Below are 15,705 nucleotides of genomic sequence, written 5' to 3' on the forward strand. Positions count from 1 at the left end.
ATAAACATAAACGATGCAATTTAATCGAATTTCCATTATATTTAGCATCAGAGGCGAATAACACAAAATACAACCAAACACAATTTACATTTCAATAATTATTATGTATAAGATTTCACTTTAATTCTCTATTATTACTTCAATAGTAATATTCGTCAACACATTCCACTTCAACATGTCACGCACAATATTTCTGTTTTATCATCGTAATTTCTTTCGTTCGTGCTCTCGTTCTTTCTCTCTTTTCTTTCTCACTTTCGTTCATTACGTCCGTACATTTTTATGTGTATCGGTCGATTTCTTTATCTTTTTTTAAAAATCAGGTAAAAATCCGCGAACAATCTCTCGCGCTGTAATTTTATTATGTATGTATTCGAGCAGGCTTAGGAAAAGATCGTTTAGCAAAAATTCAAGTACGTTGATACACGATGCCTTTAGTAGCAACTTTGTCGAAAATAAGAGAATCAAAGGCTCTAGATTTCCCCGACAAAATAGCTGCTGCTTGACTGCATGTACCGACGAGCAAGGCCGAATTAAGGTAATCTTGTGAAATGCACAACGACTGTGTGATACCTAATACTATACCGATCGCAAAGAGATCAGCCTTGCATGATACAACTAGGACATCTACCACCATTTTGTCCTTCCAAGATTTACACACGAAAGTCTGTTTCTTTTTTCGCAACGAAGAGTGAACATTATTTCGAAGCTTACATACATAAAGCCGCTGAATGCTTATTATGATTTATTTTTTTAATTTCTTTAGCTCAGGCAGTGGATCACGGTTAATGCGGCCGTGCCAATAAGTTCGTAACTCCAGTAAGTTTGCAATAATACTAATTGCAACGCAGGTCAGTGTCTGTGTGTTCGAAGATGTACTTTCTATTTCTCTCTTTCTTCTTCTATTTCGCTTCAGCCTGGCTGTGGGTGTCTATTTCTAAAACGATAAATCGGCGTCTATTTTTTCTTCAACCAAGAAATTCGTAAAATGAAAATTACATTCAAGGAAATAAAAAAAGAAAAATAAAGAAAGGAAGAAAAAGTTAAAACGTATTTTCTCCTTCTGTTCTTCATGTACAGGCACACACATACACGCGTATGTATACATACAGCTTTTTCTCTCGTTCATTCTTATACTGTTTCTGTTTGCCCGACGAACTAGAAAGGACTTTGTGTGGGAGGCTTCATGACATTAACTTTCTGTTTTGATTCTACCCTCCTATCCCGTACACCACCCTCGATCACGTAAAACAAAATAATGCAGAAAGAAAAATCGTTTAGATCTTTAGATGGACCACAGAAGCCGCTACATTGTGTTTTAACCCACTTTTCTTTCTAGTGTTACATACATATATATGCGCTTTGCTAACTCCTACAAATTTTTTTCTATCGTGCTCTCCTCCGTACACCACTCGCTTCTTCCTTTGGCTAGGATTACAATCAAAACTCGTCAGAGTTTCGTGAAAAATATGTACCGATTAATTTTACGATATCGTAATATGCTTCGAAGAAAATAATGCGCTCAAATTTCTTTTACTTATCTTTGGGTCAAGACGGGAGTCTTGAACACGACATGATTCTTTTTTTCTTTTTTAATCAAATTAGTGATGAATTAAAGATTTTACATGCACTTACTGATGACGTTAGTCATATTTGCGTATAGCAGGTGAATTGAACAATAATATTGAAACTAGTATTTCAAAGTTACCTTGTAACTAGTTCTGATTTGACTTTATTCAGTATTAAAGACATATATATATCTTTTTTTTCCTTTCTACTCATGTCGTATTCTTTTCGCTGACTGATAGTTACTGCGACATTTTTTCAAGGGAACGAAAACTCTAACGTGAGGAAGGCAACGTTGCGACAGTTCTTGATCGTGCATATCCGTATTATATCACAGTACAAAAATACTGTGGAAAATATAGCATAATAAATATTTTTAATAAAAAAGAAAAGAAAGTTCCTTTCTCACGTTTATCATTATTTCTTTTTTTTTTGTAATTTTTTTTTCTTTTTTTATCAGATAGCTTCTTAGCGATAAAGTATAGTTTTCTGAGAGTGATTTTTAATTGATTCGCGCGTCGTTAATAATACAGCATTATTAATCTCAACGACACATCCCCTTCATTAAAATTATCATATTAATAATATATATATATATATACACACAGTCAGACTCCTCCTGCGTTATTGGGCCATTATCTACATAGAAGCCCTATTATTATTAGTCGCTAATAATCGATTATAACGATAAGAAACGGTATCGTAATGAGAGCATAATACGATAAATTATCGAGATTTTTAATTAAATTTAAAACTTTTTTATTTTTCTTCGCTACGATAAGTTGCGTATGTTCGCGTTCCCAATCACTTTTGTCCGCGGTTTACAGCAATTTCTTCTCTATTTTTAGTCGTTCACATAACTTTTTCTTCGATACGTATACACACGCACGATTGATTACAATTAAAACAATACAGATCTACGCACAAACGCAACTAGTCGCTGTTGTACATGTGCGTAAGTGTACACACACATTTACGTAAATGTATGTTTGTGTGTATACACACATGTATATATATATTTATATATAAGCATGTATAATATATATTATTTATTTATATGCATACAGTAGGCAATGATACGTAAAATATAGATAAATATAAATCGAAATTTCAATTCGTTAGAAGGAGAATCTCTTCGTCGAATAGAAAAGGGGAAAATGTCGTACGCGTTTCACAGTTTTTCCATCATATTTCTTTTTTTTTTTGTTTTTTTTTCTTATTTTTGAATTTCAATTCCATCATTCATTTCTGATTTTCATGAAATTCGTTGTAGACATTGGCTACGTTCTGACTGACAAAAGACCTGTTTTAGCGAAGTCTTCTCATCCCCCTTCTTTCTTTTCTTTTTTGTTAATTCGTCGGGCGTAATGGTTTCGATTAAAATTCGAAAATTCACAGAAAATTCCTCTTTCCTGACACTCGAGATAACATACGGATGAAGGACGTGATAAAAACAACCGTTTAATCCACCCAAGAATATTTTTTTTCTGTTCGTTACTCCGTTCACAAGAATAATTTTTTAATCGTGTTATTTTGTTTTTTCTCCTACAAAGGATATCCAGGAGAATCGTCGATATCTTTACAAAGCATCGAAACTTTCTTTCAAAGACGCCCAATCTCAAAACTTTCTACTATATAGACCGAGATCCTCGAGTTACCTAAGTTTTTTTTACATTTTTTCTATATATGTATGAATGAAGAAAAGGAGAAGTATTTAATTACGTAGGTGTTAATCACATAAAAGAAAAAAGAAAATAGAAGGAACGTGAGAATTACGACGATACTCCGAGGCACCTTTTCGTCCTTATGAATAAATGTATATTATATATATATATATATATATAAATAAATAAATATATATATTTATATATATATTTATATTTATATATAATGTAAAAAGCTGTTTGTTAAGATTATGCTGAAATTTCAAAATGAACCATGACAAAAATCCTAACAATAAAAATATAACGATATTGATACAGCGTTCGACTGTTGGAAAAGATGTTACACTGTCCCTCGAAATCTTTCTTCTGACAAGGAAATGTATAGAAATTATTTTTCCTGCTACATCGTATAGTACATAACGACAATAAATGTAATAAAATAATATTAATAGTAAAATAGAAGTGTAAAAATCCAAAAATTTTATAATCCCGAAGTGACGTGGAAACAAGGGGAACATAAGTTCGCAAGTATCAAGAATAGAAGAAAAAAAAAACACCCAGTTGTAATTTTCGACTTTATACGAAGTTATTTTAGTACATAGCAAATCATGTTATTTATTTCTTCCTTTCCTTTCTTTTAATTAATGTAATTGGTTTTTGTATTAAACGTGCTTGTTGGAGTCTTGCTTCGTTCTGAGATTATACGCTTATGAATTCGTGTAAAATTTGAAAAATAACTAGCTTATCAGTCATCGAGATGTGCACATTAATATATGCGAAGTTCATTATTTCTCTCTTAATATCTGCATCTTATAGTTTTTTTTTTCTTTTCTTTTTTTGGGGGGATATGCACATATTTATTTAGTTTAGATAAGTATACAGCATCGCTTTCGTATGAAGTATATCACGTGTAAAGGATTCTTTTGATTAACCACGCATTCCACAAAAGGCTGAACTTTTTCCCTTTCAGGCATTTCGCGTTAAGGCAATTAGTACACTTTTCATTTTCTTTCTTTACATCGTTGCTTCACTATTTTATATATCTTGTTTCCAATTCACACATCACAGTGGAATACGAGAAATTATTATAAGTGTTCGAAAAATAGGTGCATAAAGCAAATAGTGCATTTAAAAGAAGATATTAAATTGCTATCGACACTGAAAGATCCAGGAAAATAAAAAAGAACGAAATGTATGATTTTTTCAACACCTTTGGTTATTTTGTAATGTTATAAGTAATCCGATTTCGAATTTACCACCGAGAATGCCAGAACACGCGAGAGCATAAGACAAAAAAAATGAAATCACGCGCTACATATTTTGTATAACTTTTTACAAGTTTATATGTATATATGTATATGTATAATTTTACTTCATTTTCATCCACATCTTGCAGATACACCCACAAATCAATTAACATAGGATCTGAATGTAATACAAGGGGAAATTAATTACAATATGCAATATACATAAAGTGATTAACAAGGAAGTCTAGGCAAAAATCAAAGAAAATTGAGTAGGAGTTAAAGACAATTGAAAAATAATCATTGCTCGTTCGTACGAGCGCCTTCAAATTCTACTCTCAGTAGAACCTTCACAAGTTTCCAATGCATTTGCGTGCGTCATACGCACGTACTTTTTTCCGACGCTTTCTGCATAAAATAAACATTAATTATATCGTAAGCTTCAATTCAATTCAACTAATTTCAAAGAAATGGAACACAGAAATTCTCAGTTTTACTTTGACATATCGCGTATAATTTTTACATATATCAAATCAGTAAAGCTTCTCTTATTGAGAAAAAAAACAAACACACATACAAATATTATTTCATTTCACATTGTAAAATGGAGCGATTATAGATTCATAAATGAATGATTAAAAAAAAAGAAAAGGGACCACGTGATATTTTTAAAACGTAGTACTAGCGCAATATACGCAAAAATTCAAAACAACAACAAAAATAAACTTTCTAACAAATACTTTAAATAAATACGATTAATTTTGAAGAGAAAATGATTCAGATTTCTGTTTGTTTGGCATGTAAGACCCAACTTAATCCCTCCATTTTAAAGTACTAATTCCTGAATAATACATAACATTAAGGGATGGCCCGCCAACCTAATATTTAGAATCACTGGTTCTGGATTATCTTTCTGAAATGATTCAAACCTCGTGTAGTTGACTATTTAAAACTTGTGTTCATCTAACAAAACGTTAATGCACATGCGCTTTGATGATTTCATAAAGCATATAGATTAAAAATCGTTAGTTGCTCGCTTTAAAATATTTGTCCGATGATTAAGATTTTTCAAATACAAACGGACCAACCCAAGCAGATTTATAAACTTTTTCCCATAAAACACATTTGTATTTCAATGATACATATGACATTAAACGAATTTTTAAAAAATATATATATCAAACATACGATGACCAAAAAAATTTAACCAGTTTAAATTAAGCACAACTAAACTGGTGCGTATGACGGGCAGTGCGTCTTGTGAATTGTTAGAGTTTCTACATTTCCAAGATTTTATGTGTTAAATAAAACTGAGTATTTTATCAATCTAACTCTGTTCTAACAAACCCATACAGCCACCAAACATGAAACGCTAAAAGATATAATTATATTGTTATTATTTTTACCTGCCCGTCTCTATCCTCGATCAAGTTATTGTAAATGGATATAATAATATCGATGTAGAACGTGGCAAGACTCGCTGAGGAGTGTGTACGAGGAGTGTATATGACTGCAAGAAGTGAGTTATTTACATTATTTGCATGTGTCGGCGAATCAGCCCTTGCCCTTGTTCCATGTCACGTAACGACAAAAAATGGCGAGATTAGAGTTTTGAAAAGTGATAAGATAGGGAGGGTGAGGAGGAGGGCATTTGAATAATTATTAATATATAATATTATAATAATAACAATAATGATGAGGTGTTCTAAACAGTGCTAGGACTAGTGCTAGAGGGTCCTGTGAGGAATCAGGGCGGGTGGGTACGGGGTAAGGAAGGGTTAGTGTGGGGGCGGAGGTTCCGTAGATTGGTTTCTGCCATCTACAGCCCTAACTGGCTTCCTACGTGAAGCACCTGTTACGCCAACTGGACCGACCCCACCTCTAAGGTACGCTGGTGCTGGGGTTACTATCGGTTCTCTGATAGTTCTACTATATGGTAGCGACAGTGATTCCTGCAATACCTGTATAACGAAGTTACAAATACTAAATTATTTTTGTCACGATTCTTTAACATAAAGTTTAAATTTTTGAAATTGCGAACTTAAATCTTCATATATACTTACCAATGACTCAGGCAATACACTGTGCATCAGTGTTTGAACCATAGGTGAATTTTGTATCGCGAGGTTATTAGAATTTGGTGGCAATCCTTGATTCTGAAGACCTGTCCCCACACTCCCAGCAGTAGTAGTTTGAACAGTATGTGATTGTTGCATAGACGTTTGCGTTACATGTTTACTCATTGTTTGATCCCTTTTCGCCTCTTGAGTTACATTTAATTTCTTTGTAGAAACTGAGGAAGAGTTAGCATTTGGTGTATCAGGACTGCTTGTAGCAGTAGTTGCACTTGATACTGGTGTTTGCGCTACAGATTGTTCCTGCGTTAACTCCGGCAATGTTTGAGAAAGCGTTCCAAGAATAAGTTCGCACGTAAAGAGACTTCTATTTGCACTTTCACGCTCAATATTTTGCAACTGTGAGTCGGAGAGAGAACTGGTAATACATCTATAAACGGAAAAGAGCACACATGTAATATTAATTAAAATAAATATAGCAATTAAGAACATCTATGTATAAACACAAGGTTATTGGTCCTTTGGGAACTAAAAAAAGGCATATGTCTGTTTCATGGAATCATCTTAAAATATAACTTTTGGCATCCTACGCACTGATCATGACATGCAGTTTTGCATGTTTCAGACAAAAGACTGCATGCATGCACGTGTATGTTGAAAATATATTTATAAAAATACTCAAATACTAGCGCATGAAAATTAATGTTTTGACCATATTTTAGATACTTTTAGATGTGTATATTCCAATATTTACACATAACACATACTTTGGCAATAAAAACATATAGTTCTGTGAACTAGTAGATGATACGCCGGACGGGTTCGCCACATTAGTTGTATTATTGTTACTAGTCGTACTATTTGCTACCACACTAGTCATAGTAGTAGAATGACCACTTCCACTAATAATTCCTCCACAACTTGCAGAGCCAAGGACCTGAGTCTGCCTCCTAGGTAATCGCTCCAATTGTTGTCTAGCAGCCTGGAAAGATGTTTCTATTGTATCGTGTATTTTTAATTCGATAACTTTTATATTCGTATTTTAGGAATTCAGCTCTTGATTAATTTATTTTTATTACAACTTAATCTTTTTACTAAAATCTTTTTTGTTATTAAATCATACATACTCTAACTTGTTGTCGTTCCAACTGTAGCTGCATTTGCAATTGTTGTAATTGCGATGGTGCTGACGAACTTTGACCAGTTCCTCCACCACTTCTACGAACACCGGATAATTGAGAAAGTAATTCTGTAATTGGATCTATACCTTCTCGACTACTTGGACTCAATCCTCCGGACGAACTGAAATGCATATTGGACCTGAAGGTCCAATGACACGCCAATGAACATTATCTAAGATGAGATGATGATAAACTGAAGCTGAAATCTGGTTTAGCGTTCTTTTTAGGCATTTCAAAAAGAGAACGCATCTTTTATCTTACAATATACTACCATGATTATTGAACTATGTTTCACTAAAAAGATGATGGTAATGACTGATAAATTATAATGTTAATGTTATAGAATAAGCAAAAAATGATACTTAACAAAATACATGCAGTCAAACATCACAGAATTTGTACACTACTGTAATTCATAATCAGTGTCGAATTTTTTTAAAATAGATTAATAAGCTAGCACTTAAACACATTTGATATTTATTTTTAGTGGGAGATAATTGTTTCCACGTTTTCTTGAATATAATACTTACGATATTTATAACAAATATTATAACACTTTTTCATAATCATTTAATATGGCGTGTATATCAAATATACATACCTGCGAGGCCGTGGTCCACCAACAACTCTAGATGAATGTGTTATCCGTCTACCAGTATATCTACTTGCAGTTGGTTCATCTAGAAAAGAGATCAAGTCTCTTGGTCCACTACGATGCTCCAAACTTAAATGACCACCGAAATCATCAGTCACATTATTAGGATCTCCCCCTGGGACAGATGCACATACTGGGCAAACCTATAATAAAATTGGAAACCTATAAATCTCTCTCTAATAAAAAAGGTAATGTATGATAGACACTTATATATATTATAGTATACATACAACTTCAAAAGAAGTGTCCGAGTGATCTGCAGCAACATGTTCTTGCAGTGTAGCCTCAGTGAAACCCATTCTTGTACAATAAGGACAAGTTAAAGATTGTGGCTGTTCTACACTTACTGCCTCTCCACCATAATATAATTCTACAAGATAATAAATTAAAATTAGTTTGTATGATTAGGTCATACTTAAAAGACAATTATTATATATATACAATTTAATAATTAACTTACCAAACTCAGATCTAGTAAGTATACACTGCATAGGATGATCACTGTGGTGACGCGTAGTACTGGCACCTCCTTCGTAACAGTTGGCACACAAATCATAATCGTAGCATATGAGGCACTTATATCTGCGACCCCGAAAGTTCCCCTTTAAGCAGGCGTCACAACTTACCCCTAAAATAAATAATTACTATATATTTGTATATATAGGGATTAGCGTTTTATAGTAATAAAATCAAATTAGATTTACTATTAGTATTAGATACATAGGATATAAATAAAGGATATTACATGTATGTAAGTAAAGTACATTTACATAAAGAACTTTAATAAAAAGTACTATTGTCTCTACAAAAGATATTTATATATCTTTCATACTTACATATACATACAATAACCTTGAACTAGATCTATTAAAGATAGATTATTTAAGTCTGTTTCAAATGTATATAGTTTTTGACATAAAAAATTCAGCTGCATATTCTTATTAAAACAGACAACTACAACTTAATAATTTATTGAATACAACAATAAAGTAACTTCAGCATAATTGTAAATAAGTAAAATAACAAAATAATATTGTGACAATGTGCATTATATAGAGACACTACACATGTAATTTTCTTATAATTAAATGCATTTAAAAATTTAATTTCTTGTTTAATAAACATTTAATAATAAAATACACAATGAGTTTTTAATTTCATGCGTTTTCCTAGTTACCTCTTAATTTTTACAAGTTATACACATATATGCATATATATATTTTAAAAAGTACAATAAGCTAAGTATGATGTTACTTTTATTGTAATAGTATCATAAAAGTTAAAACCTACATATATATGTATTAATAGTCAGCAATAACATTTTTGAACTTCAATACAATATTTCTAATTTCAATTATGTAACATGAGTAGATGTTAAATAAATAAGAAAGAATATATGTACTAACTTTATTTATGCAAACAATAACTACTCTTTACTTTGCTAATCTCGTTAAGACACATTAACTTAAAAATCCAATATAATTGCATTTCTGTGATGTTAATATTATACCATTAGAATGGAATAAACAACGCATTATTTAGAAAATACAAACTTGAAAGTTGAAAAAAGTGAGGAAAAAGACTAATTCAAAGATATCGGATAAGAAAAATACGTTTCAATATGTTTTAGAGATTTAACATTGTAAGAAAGAGAAAGGGATTGTACAAGAAAAGCAATATCAAAGAAACCATTTGGCAGAGCTCATCTTGACAATGGGTCGATAAATTTCCCCGTGAATTTTATTCATTTTATATAATTAAAATAAGAAAAAATGATGACATGGCAAAAAAGTTAAGCACAATCATCAAAGAGCATTATAAACCCAAAGAAATTGGAGTAAATTTTTTATAAGTGCTGCCATCTGGCCTCTGACATTAGACCCTTTGGTACAGAGCTTACAAGAAATGTCTTAGGAAAAATCTCATACATTCTCGATTTCGTAACCTCGACGATGAGTCTACACAAACTTTTTATGCATATCCCCGAATACCCCATGATTAAAAAATTTTGTCATCAGTATAAAACAAATTTAGCATGTGAAGTAAAGGCTGACTTGCTAGTCAGAAACAGCGCACACGTACGTACCGTCATGTCGATTCATTTTCCGTTTAAAATCTCATATACGCCGATAGCGCGAAGTCTCGCGATCGAACGGTTTACGAAATACGATTGCTGCTCGCCACTGCGTTAGCTCTTCACGTCCCTCAATGCAGCAGATACAATGAGGAAAACATTAATCGTCAAACAAAAAATTTTTCGTTAGAATTTCCAGCGTAAAACCTAACCCAACTAGGCTACCGTGACGTCACACTAGACCTACGCTCCCGGAGAACGTTGCGGGCAGGGTCTCCGTCATTGCGGCGTTGCCACATTTCCAATAAACATACGTGGGAAATTCAAATATCACAAATCTGATCACTTCATTTTATACAAACTAAATCGATTTCATTTAATTATTCCCCAAAAAATATTCTGGAAAACATACCATAGTATTAACAAGGTATATATACAATAAAAAAATTGATTAAACATACTACATTTCAAGGTTCTTTCATTAGCAATAGAATGTTATTAATGTCAGGTAGATCATATATAAATGATCTATATGAAGCTATATTGAATTATTAGTTGTTTTAATTCATTAAATACTAATCATTATGTAGAAATTAAAGATTTATATGCGTATTCTATTTAAAGTCACTCGAAATACTTCCATCGAAACAATATCAACTACTCAGTTGACAATCTGTCTTTATAGTTTGTGCCGAAAATCTGGCAATCTAGCACTCCTTTTACGAACTCTTCCGAAAGATTTTCGTATGACTTCGTACTCTTCCGTATATAATCGCGATCCCGAAACATATTTCACGAAGAAGTTGTTTCTTTTATTGAACAATGGAGGCAATAATCGGACGGGTTTTTATATATGGTGGCAAAGGTGCTTTAGGTTCTACTTGTGTTTCAAAATTCAAGTCGAAAAAGTGGGTGAGTAATAATAGTAACAATAAATGTCAACAATATATAATAAAAATGTAGATGTTGATTTTGTTATCAATGGGACTGACTTATTTTCCCACAGAAGTTACAACTTTTTATTGTTGTTTCCAAGAGCAATACATTTGTAAATGTTATTAATTAGTTTTATTTAAAAAAAAAACAAATTATTGGTCAATTATACATTGATAACTTATTCAATCTGGACATTGATTAAAAATTAATTCTAAACAACTGTTAGGCAGAAATATCTGAACGATGAAATCATTTATATTTAAAAATAATTAATTAAAAAAGTAATAATCAAGAATTATTTCATGTAGGTCCTTCTAGAAATTTAATACAAAATTTATAGAATGTTTTTTTATACATAATGAATTTCATAGAATTTGTGACCGGTGTACATATTCAAACGGCGAAGTAATTATTCGCGCACTGTTTTGAATGCTACGAAGTATAGTATTTTATTTATGTATCTATAATAATTATTATCTACGTGTATATATGCGTGTAAATATATTTTTTATAGCCTTTTTAATATATAAATATATTTTTAAGTGTAATTAAATATGAATCATTTACTAATTTTAGTCTAAGTTTAGTTTCAGTTTTAATTTTAGTATTCTATAAGCTAAAAGAACCAAATTCCTTCTATGAGGCTGTTAGGTCAAAAAATAAAATAAAATAAATAACATGAATCATTTACATTACTAAATGCAAACATATAAAATAAATTTTATATAAATTTAATAAGGTACATTCCCTATAAAGATATGATTTCAACAAAAAGGATATAGATTTACAGATATAATTCTATTTAGCAATCTCAAGTATAGAGGAAAAATACATCAAGGCCATAGTTAATGAATCAGAACCTTTCACATAATACATATACCTCTATAATATCTTTGCTAAATAAGCTTAAGAAACTTGCAACTATATCAATTTTATGATACTACACATTACATATATAGTTTATAGGCAAATTACTAAACAAATTATTATATTTAAAAAAAATAATATATTTTTATAAAACTACATTAACTTCATAATCATAGTGGGTTGGCTCTATTGATATGAAGGCAAATGACCAAGCTGATGCAAATGTGATTGTAAAACCAAACAGCAATTGGCAAGAGCAGGTAATTTTTCAAGTTGTTATATTCAACTAAATAAGAATATATATATATATGTATATATCTTTATAAAACTAATCATTTTTATCTGTTTATTAGGAAGTAGATATTATGCAACAAATTGGGAATATTTTAAATGGGAATAAACTAGATGCAATTATTTGTGTGGCTGGTGGATGGGCTGGTGGAAATGCAGCCAATCAAGATTTTATTAAAAACAGTGAACTTATGTGGAAGCAGAGTGTGTGGAGTTCAAGTATTGCTGCTAATATTGCTGCCCATCACTTGAAAGAAGGAGGATTTTTATCATTAACTGGTGCTAAAGCAGCTTTAGCAGAAACACCAGGAATGATTGGATATGGAATGGCTAAAGCTGCTGTTCATCAACTTACTAAATCTTTAGCAGCTAAAGATAGTGGTCTTCCGAAGAATTCTTTGGTTGCTTCTATCTTGCCTGTTACTTTAGATACACCTATGAATAGAAAATGGATGCCAAATGCTGATACAACTAAATGGACTCCACTTGAATTTGTTGCAGAGTAAATAAAATCTTTCTTTTTTCCTTATTTCATGTTTTTATATTTGATTTCTTACTAATAACATTTTATTTTATAGCCTCTTCTGGAAATGGTCACAAAATCAAGAACGTCCAGCTAATGGAAGTCTCCTACAATTGATTACCAATGATAATAAAACAGAATTAATTACAGCTTAAGAGGAAAAGAGTTATATTTTGAATCGAAAACATTTATGGTGCTCCCATGACAATATATATACATATGTATACCCATTATAAATACTTTATATCAAATGGTGTCCCCAATCAGTTAATGTTGTTCCATCATAATGCATTTAAAAAAGGAATATGAAGATATATTTGTATATATGTAAAAATATTTTTCTCTGTACCTTTAAACACGAGAACTATAGGTTCATATAGCAACATAAATTCATTCCATTTAAATAATATTACAACAATAAAATTATGTAATTAAGTGAAATTATTTGCAAACATATTGTAACATATTTTATAACGTTTCTAATATTTATTTTTGTATAAATGTTATATATTTTATATTCTGAAATATTGTAATTGTGTTATGCCTTAACAGTTTATTTCTTAAACTTAAAGTAAATATGAAAGTATAAACAAAAGTACTGTTTGTTAATAATCTCTGATATTACAAATTGGAAAAAATAAAATACAATATACAGCATAATTTTAGTTTTTATTAGAATGTTATGTGTACTATGCATAATAGAGCTTCTATTGTTCAAGATTGTAACATATATGCCCAATAAGTTATATACGCAAAAAGTTAGAACAATAATTTTATAAAATGCTTTATTAAATGTTATCGATTTCACTTAAATATAATTGATATTTACATAATTTAATTTGTTAATTCTCTTTATAACAATAACTATATATTTTGAAAAGTGTTACTTCGAGCGCCCGGATAGCTCAGTCGGTAGAGCATCAGACTTTTAATCTGAGGGTCCAGGGTTCGAGTCCCTGTTCGGGCGAATATTTTTTTCTATTTAGGAACAATTCCATATCTAATTTTGCATGTACTAATGAGTATTGGAAAATTCTAAATATGCCATGGAAGATATAATAAAATGTCATTTATCCATCACGGTCAGAGGACAAGACGTATCAGATATTAGCACTCTACTACTTCTTCATATAGTCGGAATTAATTTTTATATAACTGGATTTTACTAAATTGAAATTTGTAAATACCAGGGCAAAAACTTTTATTCGTATAAGTGATGTGTCACGCGGCCTAGAATTGAATTATAAGAGTTTAGAAATATATTCGGTATTAAAATCGGAAATTGGACATTGTGATAACATAAGTTCGGATAAACGGAATTCAGGTAAATGGGATTCTACTGGACAAAATCACAATTTAGTATATTATAAATCATTTTATTTAGTATACACAATAAGAAGTTTATATCTATTGTAAACCTGAACAGAAATTAACATAATGGACATTTTTTAAAGGGTAATTTAATATTAACTTAACAGAAATACTTATGTATGCTACTATAAGTGATATTTTTTATTTTGATGGTGTGAACAACTCATTCAGCATTTGTAATTCAGCTGAAACAGAAAAATGGAAATTACAAATCAATATTATATCATTAAAAGAACCTACAGTTTGCCCATAGTCAAATATATCATTTTTTACCTTCAACAAGCTTCTTTTTCTCTGCTGCTAATTTTGCATCTTTCATGGGTTTTTCCTTAAGTTCTTGTTCACGGCGGGCATTTTCTCTCTTACTGAGTCTTCTTTGATGGTAAGCACCGTAAACTATCCCAGTTAACAGAAGAGTCCATCGGGAAAACTACATAAAATTCAATAATAAAGTTTTACAAAGTATTTTTAAATTTATGTTTAAATGCATGTATATAAATATATATACTATTAATGCTTTAAAAAGAGAAAGAGATATCTAATTTATATTATTATTTAATTCATGCAAAATATATTATTTGACTAATGCTTATTATATCTATTAAGAAGGTTAGAAAATAAAATACAAATTAAGTGCTAATTTATCTTTAAATTTTATTCTAATGTAGAATAAATGATATATATAACTTTTCCTATATTTCTTTAACAAAAAAAAAAAAGAAAGCATTACTTGAAGTTGCACAAAAATTATATAATATAATTTTAAAGCATTTGTTCCGAAGCATATTCATCTTTGTAACAATAAGAAATCTTAATAAGGTATGTGTTAAATAAACAGTAATTTGCAACACAATAGTTGAATGTAGATTGTTTCAAAAAATTCATTGTAGCAAATTGTACTCACTTTAATTAAAGGGGACACCTGCAACGGCCGGGGTGCTACTTCGGCAGACGACATTTTGTCACTGACTTGTTAATGCTATGAAACTCTAGATAACATCACTATTTGAGCGGACGTTTAAAACATTCCCGTATATTTTTGAATATGAACATGAAAGTTACCATTATTCTGAAGAATAATATAATATTACAAATATAATATAGATTTGAAAAAGCTTTGTTATGATACTCTCTACATATTTTTTTATCTTTCACATGCTTTGGATTAGAAATTAAAGGATACAAATGTAGCAATTTGATTAAATTAGAATATACTTATCGTCGCGAATTTGATCATAATGAAGTTTAGCCTTAAATC

At 30.7% G+C, this 15,705-nt stretch overlaps 3 protein-coding genes and 1 non-coding gene across 5 annotated transcripts; 2 read left to right on the forward strand and 2 right to left on the reverse strand.

The window, feature by feature from the left end:
* Positions 1 to 19: 19 nt before the first annotated feature.
* Positions 20 to 10,790, reverse strand: LOC122575584 (E3 ubiquitin-protein ligase KCMF1-like). Of its 2 annotated transcripts, none has more exons than XM_043744694.1 (8): positions 10,472 to 10,790; positions 8,846 to 9,013; positions 8,616 to 8,755; positions 8,332 to 8,528; positions 7,677 to 7,851; positions 7,317 to 7,531; positions 6,538 to 6,979; positions 20 to 6,435 (listed from the first exon to the last, which is right to left on the reverse strand). In XM_043744694.1, the coding sequence occupies exons 1-8, from the start codon at positions 10,485 to 10,487 to the stop codon at positions 6,253 to 6,255; spliced, it is 1,536 nt and encodes a 511-aa protein (XP_043600629.1). In that variant the 5' UTR covers positions 10,488 to 10,790; the 3' UTR covers positions 20 to 6,252. The 2 variants fall into 2 exon arrangements, with proteins under 2 accessions (XP_043600629.1, XP_043600628.1); XM_043744693.1 differs by having other exon boundaries at positions 7,677 to 7,869; positions 10,472 to 10,786.
* Positions 10,791 to 11,176: 386 nt separating this feature from the next.
* On the forward strand, positions 11,177 to 13,591 carry LOC122575586 (dihydropteridine reductase). The gene is made up of 4 exons (XM_043744696.1): positions 11,177 to 11,371; positions 12,439 to 12,522; positions 12,616 to 13,055; positions 13,132 to 13,591. The coding sequence occupies exons 1-4, from the start codon at positions 11,282 to 11,284 to the stop codon at positions 13,229 to 13,231; spliced, it is 714 nt and encodes a 237-aa protein (XP_043600631.1). The 5' UTR covers positions 11,177 to 11,281; the 3' UTR covers positions 13,232 to 13,591.
* Positions 13,592 to 13,970: 379 nt separating this feature from the next.
* Positions 13,971 to 14,043, forward strand: Trnak-uuu. Its single transcript has one exon. It is a non-coding gene; the product is annotated as a tRNA-Lys (tRNA).
* A 388-nt stretch (positions 14,044 to 14,431) lies between these two features.
* LOC122575587 (ATP synthase subunit e, mitochondrial) lies at positions 14,432 to 15,501 on the reverse strand. Its single transcript, XM_043744698.1, has 3 exons — positions 15,352 to 15,501; positions 14,721 to 14,877; positions 14,432 to 14,632 (listed from the first exon to the last, which is right to left on the reverse strand). The coding sequence occupies exons 1-3, from the start codon at positions 15,403 to 15,405 to the stop codon at positions 14,589 to 14,591; spliced, it is 255 nt and encodes an 84-aa protein (XP_043600633.1). The 5' UTR covers positions 15,406 to 15,501; the 3' UTR covers positions 14,432 to 14,588.
* Between the last annotated feature and the right edge of the window lie 204 nt (positions 15,502 to 15,705).

This window comes from Bombus pyrosoma, linkage group LG15 (genome assembly GCF_014825855.1).
Source record: "Bombus pyrosoma isolate SC7728 linkage group LG15, ASM1482585v1, whole genome shotgun sequence".
NCBI lineage: Eukaryota > Metazoa > Arthropoda > Insecta > Hymenoptera > Apidae > Bombus > Bombus pyrosoma.

What these genes read in the sequence shown, in the direction of transcription:
- LOC122575586 (XM_043744696.1), top strand. Translation starts at nt 11,282, where the DNA reads ATGGAGGCAATAATCGGACGGGTTTTTATATATGGTGGCAAAGGTGCT. An exon ending in AATTCAAGTCGAAAAAGTGG is followed by an intron (nt 11,372 to 12,438) that starts GTGAGTAATAAT and finishes TCATAATCATAG; the next exon opens with TGGGTTGGCTCTATTGATAT. An exon ending in CCACTTGAATTTGTTGCAGA is followed by an intron (nt 13,056 to 13,131) that starts GTAAATAAAATC and finishes TTTATTTTATAG; the next exon opens with CCTCTTCTGGAAATGGTCAC.
- LOC122575587 (XM_043744698.1), bottom strand. Translation starts at nt 15,405, where the DNA reads ATGTCGTCTGCCGAAGTAGCACCCCGGCCGTTGCAGGTGTCCCCTTTA. An exon ending in AGGTGTCCCCTTTAATTAAA is followed by an intron (nt 14,878 to 15,351) that starts GTGAGTACAATT and finishes AATTTTATGTAG; the next exon opens with TTTTCCCGATGGACTCTTCT. An exon ending in GAAAAAGAAGCTTGTTGAAG is followed by an intron (nt 14,633 to 14,720) that starts GTAAAAAATGAT and finishes TTTCTGTTTCAG; the next exon opens with CTGAATTACAAATGCTGAAT.
- LOC122575584 (XM_043744693.1), bottom strand. An exon ending in ACTTACTAGATCTGAGTTTG is followed by an intron (nt 8,756 to 8,845) that starts GTAAGTTAATTA and finishes ATTATCTTGTAG; the next exon opens with AATTATATTATGGTGGAGAG. An exon ending in GGTGGACCACGGCCTCGCAG is followed by an intron (nt 7,870 to 8,331) that starts GTATGTATATTT and finishes TTGGACCTTCAG; the next exon opens with GTCCAATATGCATTTCAGTT.